The sequence below is a fragment of the Glycine max genome, chromosome 6, assembly GCF_000004515.6.
Source record: "Glycine max cultivar Williams 82 chromosome 6, Glycine_max_v4.0, whole genome shotgun sequence".
Lineage (NCBI taxonomy): Eukaryota > Viridiplantae > Streptophyta > Magnoliopsida > Fabales > Fabaceae > Glycine > Glycine max.
This window is the reverse complement of record NC_038242.2, coordinates 11,057,983-11,066,763: the sequence shown is the minus strand read 5'-3', so window position 1 is coordinate 11,066,763 and position 8,781 is coordinate 11,057,983. Positions and strand designations below refer to the sequence as shown.

General features: G+C 33.0%; 1 protein-coding gene across 3 annotated transcripts; it reads left to right on the top strand.

The window, feature by feature from the left end:
• The first annotated feature begins 444 nt into the window (after nucleotides 1-444).
• On the top strand, nucleotides 445-5,326 carry LOC106794116 (polyadenylate-binding protein-interacting protein 12). 3 transcript variants are annotated; one of them, XR_005891991.1, is made up of 13 exons: nucleotides 445-719; nucleotides 818-880; nucleotides 954-1,519; nucleotides 1,600-1,710; nucleotides 1,813-1,857; nucleotides 1,946-2,018; nucleotides 2,096-2,208; nucleotides 2,321-2,380; nucleotides 2,505-2,552; nucleotides 2,735-2,803; nucleotides 4,093-4,185; nucleotides 4,742-4,803; nucleotides 4,910-5,054. XR_005891991.1 is itself a non-coding variant. In XM_006581612.3 (12 exons), exons 3-12 carry the CDS (start codon nucleotides 1,022-1,024, stop codon nucleotides 4,965-4,967), a joined length of 1,137 nt encoding a protein of 378 aa, XP_006581675.1. In that variant the 5' UTR covers nucleotides 448-719; nucleotides 818-880; nucleotides 962-1,021; the 3' UTR covers nucleotides 4,968-5,326. The 3 variants fall into 3 exon arrangements, 2 of the variants coding, with proteins under 2 accessions (XP_006581675.1, XP_006581674.1); XM_006581612.3 differs by lacking the exon at nucleotides 4,093-4,185 and having other exon boundaries at nucleotides 448-719; nucleotides 962-1,519; nucleotides 4,910-5,326; XM_006581611.3 differs by lacking the exon at nucleotides 4,093-4,185 and having other exon boundaries at nucleotides 451-719; nucleotides 4,910-5,326.
• The last annotated feature ends 3,455 nt before the right edge of the window (nucleotides 5,327-8,781 follow it).

Genomic DNA, 8,781 nt, shown 5'->3' with positions numbered 1-8,781 from the left:
ACACATAAAGAGTGTCTATTTGCGCATGTTATTTTTCTTATGTATTAAAAATACAATTGACTTTTTTGTTATGTATTAACAATGCATATGACTAATAAAATATGATAAACAATAAAAAAAATGTTTCAAACAACTTTATCATATTTTTTTTACTACTAAAAAAGTCTTTAATGTAATTTTTTTATTAAGTAAATTATTAAAATAAATTTCTAATTTCAATTGAAAAAAAATTCAATGTTACATCTAAATTATTGTTTATAAAAAGACTTCTCCAACCTATCATTTTCAATGTGAAAATAAATGAAAAGATAAAAGCAAAAACGTACAGATACATGTTCAATAAATTTTTGTAGCCTCCCTGACTTTCATCATCCTTAACACTTTTCTTAAACAAGTGACTGACTAATTAGCGCCTTTAAATTGTCAAATCCTCGGCATGCCTACCTTTTGTTGGATTTGGAATTTACCATGTATCCTTGGGGATGCATTGCATGAAATGTATGATGGATGACATGTAAAATGGGCAGTTGTGGAAATTAACGAAATTTTGGGTCCATTTTTTTTATATATTATTTCTTTTATAGGTTCATCATCATCATCAAATTGGGACGTTGTTCTCAGGAAGGTCCAAAAAGTCAGTGCAGCGAAAACGGACGATCCGAAGAATACCCTTTTCATCTCTCTCTACAATAATCATCCTCTTCCTCTTCAGTAAATTAGTAAGATAAACCTCCTTCTCTTTCACAAATTTCTTGTTTTTCCTTACATGAATAACAAGGTTAATTGATAATTGTTCTTTTGTGGGGTTTTGGAGTAGTTGTACCTGACGATCTTCTCGGTTTGATCTTATATCAATGGAAAATTTTTAGACAGAACTCGGGTATGCTTTCTTTTCCAAACATGCTTTTCTGGGTCAATTGTTGTTTTTTCTTTTACTGATCTCTTTGACACAGATTCACAGGGAAATCTAATTGCATAGGAACAGTAAAGACAACACCTTTTTATCTCTACACAAGTGATTATGGCGGTTGCTGAGAATGTTGGGGCCAAAATCGGTTCTTCCAGTCAAAATTTAGAAAACAGTGTAGTATCATCGGACTCGGGCGAGGTTGAGAAATCAAAACCCAGAAGTGGGTCCATCAACGACGATCAGAAGCTGAACAACGGTGTCTTCAACCACCAAGATAGAGTTCCTGGCACTATGCCAGTGCCCAATAGCAATTATAACTACAATGCCCAAATGGGTCAGATGCACGCAAATGGGGTGAACAATGATGGGTATGGGATGAATGGGGTCATGAGTGGGGAGAATGAGGGTGAGAGTTTCAAGCGTGATATGAGGGATTTGGAAGAGCTTTTGTCAAAGTTGAATCCCATGGCTGAGGAATTTGTGCCCCCATCACTAAGCAATACTCATGGCTACCTAGCTGGACCCGGTGCCGGCGCCGGGTTTGGTTACCCTAATAATTTTATACTGCTCAATAACTTTGGTAACGCTAACGGCCAAACTAACAGAAGGGTATGGATGAATTGTTTTGATTTCCTTGGTTGTTTATTCTGTTGCCGATTTTCATTACCATGTTTTCACTTGTGTTGCAGAGGAAGAATGGCTATAATCAAGGGAAGCGAAGAGTGAATCATAAAATGGATATGGAGAAAAGAGAAGAAATGACTAGGAGGACTGTTTATGTGTCTGACATTGATCAACTGGTACAAATTTTAGCTTTGGAGCGGATTCTCTTGTTTCGGTGCCAATACAATGTCTGGCACGTGTATTCATTCGAAGTCTTTTGGTTTTTTGTTGTAATGTAGGTTACTGAAGAGCAGTTGGCGGCACTCTTTCTTAACTGTGGCCAGGTAGAAATGGTTACGGTGTGCTCGCTTTTCTTCTTAATAATTGTTGACCGTGTTATTGATTGAATCTACTCCACTTTCCTGACTATAGGTTGTTGATTGCCGTGTTTGTGGGGATCCTAATTCTATTCTCCGGTTTGCCTTCATTGAGTTTACAGACGAAGGTAACATGACCGCCAAATGTATGCATCTTTGTGATTATTATTAACATTTCACTGTATTAACAGTGTTGTGCCTGCAGAAGGTGCAAGGGCTGCTTTGAACCTGTCTGGAACCATGCTTGGATATTACCCGTTGAGAGTGCTACCTTCAAAAACTGCTATTGCCCCTGTTAATCCAACATTTTTGCCCAGGGTAATGTTTCTTCTTTGTTAGAGTTGCCTATTACATTTAAAAGATGATTGACCAGAGTAGCTGATAATGCATCTCTTTGGTCTGACCTATCTAACGGTGCTATATTTCTCAGTCTGAAGATGAAAGGGAGATGTGTTCAAGAACAATTTATTGCACAAATATTGACAAGAAGGTAGTTTAGCATTTGACCTTTTCTTATAATCTTGCTGGAGGAAATGCTCTGTATTTTTTCACCTCTGTTTTGCTACGACTAAGACTCATAATTCTTAAAATTTCCATTCTTGTTCCCTCTGCAGCTTACTCAAGCCGATGTCAAACACTTCTTTGAATCTATTTGTGGAGAGGTTTGTAGCTTTTCATGGAACTAGGCTTTTAACGTTTATTGTTGATTGAATTTTAAGTATCATATGAGGTATTTCCCACTATTTTTTGGTGTATTCATCTGGGTTCAATGTTTGAGTTTTTGTTATTGGTTGAATTTAATTATCTTGTAAAATGTTTCCCATCATTTTGGTGTGTTATTCAGGTTCAACGGTTGAGGCTTCTTGGAGATTACCATCATTCAACTCGAATTGCTTTTGTTGAGTTCACAGTGGTAATAACTCATTAACTTTCTAACCTTATATTTTTATCCAACTCTCCCCTGGTTTACATAGCTGTTTTTTAGCATTATCTATCCGTTTGTGAAGTTATAACCCTTGCTCCTGAAAACTTCTTCAATCTGTTTGTGATTCTTGTGGGTGCACTTGTGTCAATAAATGCGTTTGTAGTAATAACTCCGCATTACTTGCTAAAACTGTCCTTCTCCATGTAAGGAGAATATAACCAGAAGAGAAGAGAGAAATAAATCTTGCTGATGATAGCTTTTGCTGGAGTTTTTTAACCTTTCTGTCTTAGGGGTTTGATAGCAAAGGGCATTTATTTAGTTGTTTTTAGGGAATATTGTTTGGAAATTAAAGGGAAAGCAATCTGTCAAATGTGCAGCAAAAAAGCATTGTCTCTCTACTTGTGTGATTCTTGTGGGTGCACTTGTGTCAATAAATGCGTTGTAGTAATAACTTTGCACTTACTAAAACTGTCTTTCTCCATGTGAGAAGAATAACCAAAAGAGAAGAGAGAAATGAATCTTGCTGATATTAGTTTTTGCTGGAGGTTTTAAACCTTTCTCTCTTTGCTGTTTGATAGCTAAGGGCATACCTTTCCAGTCCTAGGTAGGATCTTGATTTGGACTACATTGGTCATACCTATTTGTTGGGCAATTATAACATCGAATGGCTTCAGGTGGCAAATCCTCTTTGGAGATATTCAAACTTACTTCTTTGCTCATCCACGAAGAGCAAGTGAGAGAAGGATGGAGCATTACTCACTATTAACCATGGAATATGCATTGGAATCACTATAATATGGGCCTTACATATTAAATTAGTTGCTTGTCCCTATAATTACTTGTTTTAAGCAGCAGTTTGTTGGTGTAAAATCCACTCTATTGATATGGCCTGCATTGGGCATAGCTAGTGCTCTAAGGTGTAATTAGAGCAACCAGAGAGGAGGCAAAGAGTGGGATGGCAAATTGATGCGTATGGTTTTAAGAGGCAGTTGATAGTCTTTGATCTGGTACTTTAGTATGCTTTTCACCTTTAGAAGTCAAAATGAATAAATACAGTTCTTGATGCTCAGCGACTCATTCCAATTTACACGTATTGTGAATGAGTATGGTGCTTCGTTGATCTTGTGGTTAAGAGATGCATATCTGTGGATTCTTTTGCAACTGTAGTTGATGAAGGATATGGCAACATACATTTGCTGTTATATTTTTTTTTACGGTGGGATAACTTTGGTCTATGAAAGGTTAGTGGCCCTTAGGCTTGCTAATGTTATTTTCAGGAATCATGCGATATGATGGAGACTTCTGGTTCAACCATGTTGATTTGTCTTTCATTTCAAGCATCCGTGCTTGGGCTTCCTTAGTTTGAATTGGTGGGGCTAGTAAGCTTGTTGGACTTTGTTTTGACCTTAGATTTAAATTTAATAAACTTTTGAGGATGAATTTCAGTCTGTATAGAGCATTTCTGTGCAATGCTTACACCCCCTTGTGTTTCCATATCCTTCTGCTTTTTTGTTATCTTCTTTTGGCTATTCTCAATTATTTTCTTCACTTTTCCCTGCAAATTGTTTTGAATGCAATGAAGCTCTTGCACAACAAGATGATGCTTCTTTTACTATGTGAATTGTGAAGCTCTGTTAGTTTTAAATTCTCTCTGTCTATGATATATCTGTGCCATTGGTTTTGTTCTTAACTGGTGTGATCCTGAACTTCACTCCTCTAGTAAAATGCCTTAATGCAAGGGTTTAAGTGATTAAAGTTCTGTGTCTTTGAAATTTTTCAATTTCTTTTTCTTTTAAGAATTATCTGTTATGCTTACAGGTAAGTATTAACAGTTGTCTCCAAATATATTTTGTCTATTGTTTGCTTTGCCTTTTGTCTTTTCTTTTTCGACTATCTGAAAGATTTTCTTTTGCTTCATTCTTTCAGGCTGAGAGTGCAATTGCAGCTCTAAGCTGTAGTGGGGTGATTCTGGGTTCACTGCCCATAAGGTTGAATTGATAAATTTCTCTTTGATTTCAACTGTTCTAAAAACTTTAGAAACTTTCTAATGTCATTTCAATCATTCTTTTGTCTGGTCTGGTATCTGGTATGCAGGGTAAGTCCATCGAAGACACCAGTTCGATCACGTGCTCCTCGCCCTACTATGCACTGAATCAACTTTCCATGTTTCTGGGGTTGATTGCTGCTGAGATATATTTACATATATATATATACATAGAAACAGCTGTGTTCTAAGGAACATGTGGCATTTAGTTGGTACTTTTGTCCTCATGTCTTACAGTATGGTTACTTTGCTTCCCCTTGGGGGATTATGGTTCTCTGTTTTAGCTTGTAGTCGGATCGAACTTTGAGGATCTTGATGACTTAATTATGATGCACAATGTGTTGTGTTGATCATGCAAGGAGAGAAGTTTATGGTTGGATGTTTCTAACATCTGGAATTTTATTTTAAAGAAACATGTTACAAAGCCCTTCGTTATTCATGATGTGTTTATCATGGATATTTGTTTCCATCTTTTCTCGTATGCCATATGAAATAGTGGCTGTTTCTCTGTTAGTGTTAGGTGTAGTTTGTTTAACACCTAGCTTTGTCGGCTATCTGTTGTCTTAATTGTGTTTGCCATCTACTACCTGTGAATTTGCATATGCCTATCACCAATAGTTAGTAGTATTGTTTGCTACAGCTATGTTTCTCCCACCAACCCTGGATTTGGACTCGGGTGGAAGCCAACTTTTTTTGTTTTTGGAATGCTTCCAAGCTACCAATGATAATGTGATATTGAAGTTGGAGGCATAGCCGCAATGCGCACATAAGCAACAAAAAATTTTTTGAGGGTTGCTAGCAATACATTTCTTACATTATTGATCAAAATTTATAGTTAACAGTAAAGAACATCTTCAAAAGAGTAGGTTAAAAAGTGTATTATTAGCATTTTTTAAGTTTATATTCTAATAATCCCCAACATCTAAGACCCTCTTGACTTAAAAAAACAAAGAAGAGTGTTGATATTTTGACATCCTTTTATTTTAAACATTTCACTAACAACTCTTTATTTTCTTTATCTCTCTTCCTATCACAATACTCTTCATACCTATGCTAAAATATATTTTTTCCAAAAAAAATAAAATACCCTCTTACCAAATAAAGGTGTTCATAGCATGGATTGTGACGGCCCATGACCACCCCGTTACCAAGCTCTTCTTGTTGAGAAAGCCGAACAGCCTAGTTTTTGGGTAGCCCCATTTTCCGTGTCCAATTATCACACCAGACTCAGACATTCTAAACATCGCCTAACCTCAAATCAAATTATTCATTAAGAAAATATTAAAAAAAAATATTCATTGAGAAGAAAATCCTCGCAATCACAAATTCCTTTCAAGAGATTTGAATACCCTTTGTGGTTTATAACCTCAGAAGATTTTCACTCATCTGTATTTACCCTATGATGAGTTGCACCCATAGCCATAGGTCGTCCATCGTCCTTTTGATAAATGAGATTCCACCCTACCTTCACAAGAAAAAGCTTTATTACTAGTATGTCTAGCGTCTACATGTTGATATCCAATATGTTGATATTGTTAAAAAAAACACAAACACACTTCATCTCTTAATGTAATTTCTTATTCCTTTATCTTTTGTTGAATTTCTTTTTGTTAAACTCTACAGGACCCATACAATTATTTTAAAGTCATTCAAGTGGATAACTCATGTAGTGTACAATTTTTTTGTGTGTCAAAATTCTTATGCAATTCATTTACATGAAAAATATTAAGTGAATATTTATCATGATGAAAATTAAAAAAAAAAAAAAAAATAGAGTAAGCTCTTGTCTTTGCAGTACTACGGAACCACCTCGAGGTTTGTTTGTATGCATAAGTTGAGTGGAGAGGACGCAAGACGCGGAAATAGAGGGTATGTCTTTTGTTCAGCATGTAGAGAATATAAGATAAGATGGGAGTATGATGCATAGAATAGTTCCAGAATTCTACATTTGTTACATTCCTCTCACCTGAACTGAAACAACAGAGAATAGATGACAGATCATGTACTTTTGTGAGCCTCGTCATTCTTTTTTTTAGTATAAGAGAAAAGCGTTTTATATAACTTAATTTTATTAGATGAAAAATAATAAAATAATTTGATATCTATTCAGTTGGTTTTTTATTCTTTTTCCTGATAAAACCAGACAAAGGAAGTGATCTTTTATCAATTTATTTAAAATACATACAATTGAATATATCAACTTATATTTATTTTACTTAAAAAAAACTTATATTTATTTTAAACACAAGAGGAGAAAATAATATAATATTCATATCTTTCTCGAGAAAATAATCTAATTTGAATTGACAATTTTAAGTTAAATAGACTAAATGACATATTTTAACATAATGGGTGTTTATAAATAAGAGTCACTCATAAATTTGATTTGACCTAAAGACTTATAGATTGAGTTTTTTTTAGAGTTTGGATCAAACTCAATCTAACATATTCAAAGCCACTCATGCATTTGTCGCAAGTTTTAATTTTTATTTGTGAACCTAAATCTATTGCCCAGTTTTATTATTATTAATATTTTTTTGTTGTTATATATATATATATATATATATATATATATATATATTATTAGTGATTAGCCATAACATTTTTATAGAGTTCTTTAAATATGTCTTGTATAAAATTAAAAAAGATTTTCAGGATACTATAGAAGTTTAAGTTTATGTCATATATGATGTTGTAAGTTAATTGAATGGTATACTAGGGGCAAGTGTTAAGATTATTATGTGTTGGTTAGAAGTTCTAGTGTTGGGATGTAATAGGATTTAGACCATAACCTTTGCATTATGCATGGCTATTTGCTTCTATTTCACTTTTAAAAAAAATATTTTAAAATTTATAATAAATTTAATTTTCAAACCGTTGATTTAATTTAAACCAATCCGTTTGTGATCAATATTATTTGAATTGAGTTTTTTAAAAAAATTACACAAATTCAATTCAACCTAACTTGTAAAATTTTGATTGGATTGATGAGCACCTCTAACATAAGATAGAAGAACAATATAATATTCACATCCTTAAAAGAGATTAATTTTTTCCTCTAACTTTTTTTAGTCAATAAACAATAAATTTGGTAAATTAATTTTTTAAACCTGTTCTCTCATGAGGACAAAGTATAGGCAAAAGGGCAATGAATAATGAAAGCACATTAATCTTTTGATATTTTTTTTTATAAGAACCTCTCTACATTATTTACTGTATTGTTTTTTTTTAACAAATATGTCTTTAAATAGTAAAAAATAATCTAATAAATGGGGTAAATTATTTTCTTAAACTTTCTCTTTTGAGAGGATAAATGTGGTAAATTAATTGTTAGTCAATGAAGAAGAATAAATTTCCCCCTCAGGTAACTTTTATAAGAATCCCTCCTAAGTATTTGCTACATTCTTTTTATGAATGTCCTTAACTGGTTAATAATTTTTTTAGCCAATAGACATTTTTTTCTCTTATGAGGATAGAGTATGGGGAAAGGAAAATGAATAATGGAAAGAACATTGTTGTTTTTAGTTATTTTTTTTATAATAGTCTCAATAAATTATTGACTTTCTTCTAAAAAATTTAATTAACTTAATTAATTTTTAACAAAAAAAGTACTTAACTAGTTAATAATTTATTCTAGTCAAGATAAATGTGGTAAATATTTTTTAGTCAATATAGGAGTGAATAGTAGCTGAAAAGCACATTACTCTCTTAGCTAATTTATAAGAATCCCTCTAAATTATTTGCTTTTTTAAAAAATGTAATTGTCAATAACTTTTTTTAGTCAATAAATAATATATGTGATGATTTTTTTTTCTCTTGTGAGGATAGAGTATGGGCAAAAAAAGATGAATAGTGAAAGCACATTACCGTCTTTGATAATTTTTATAAGAATCTCTCCAAATTATTTACTATATTAATTTTT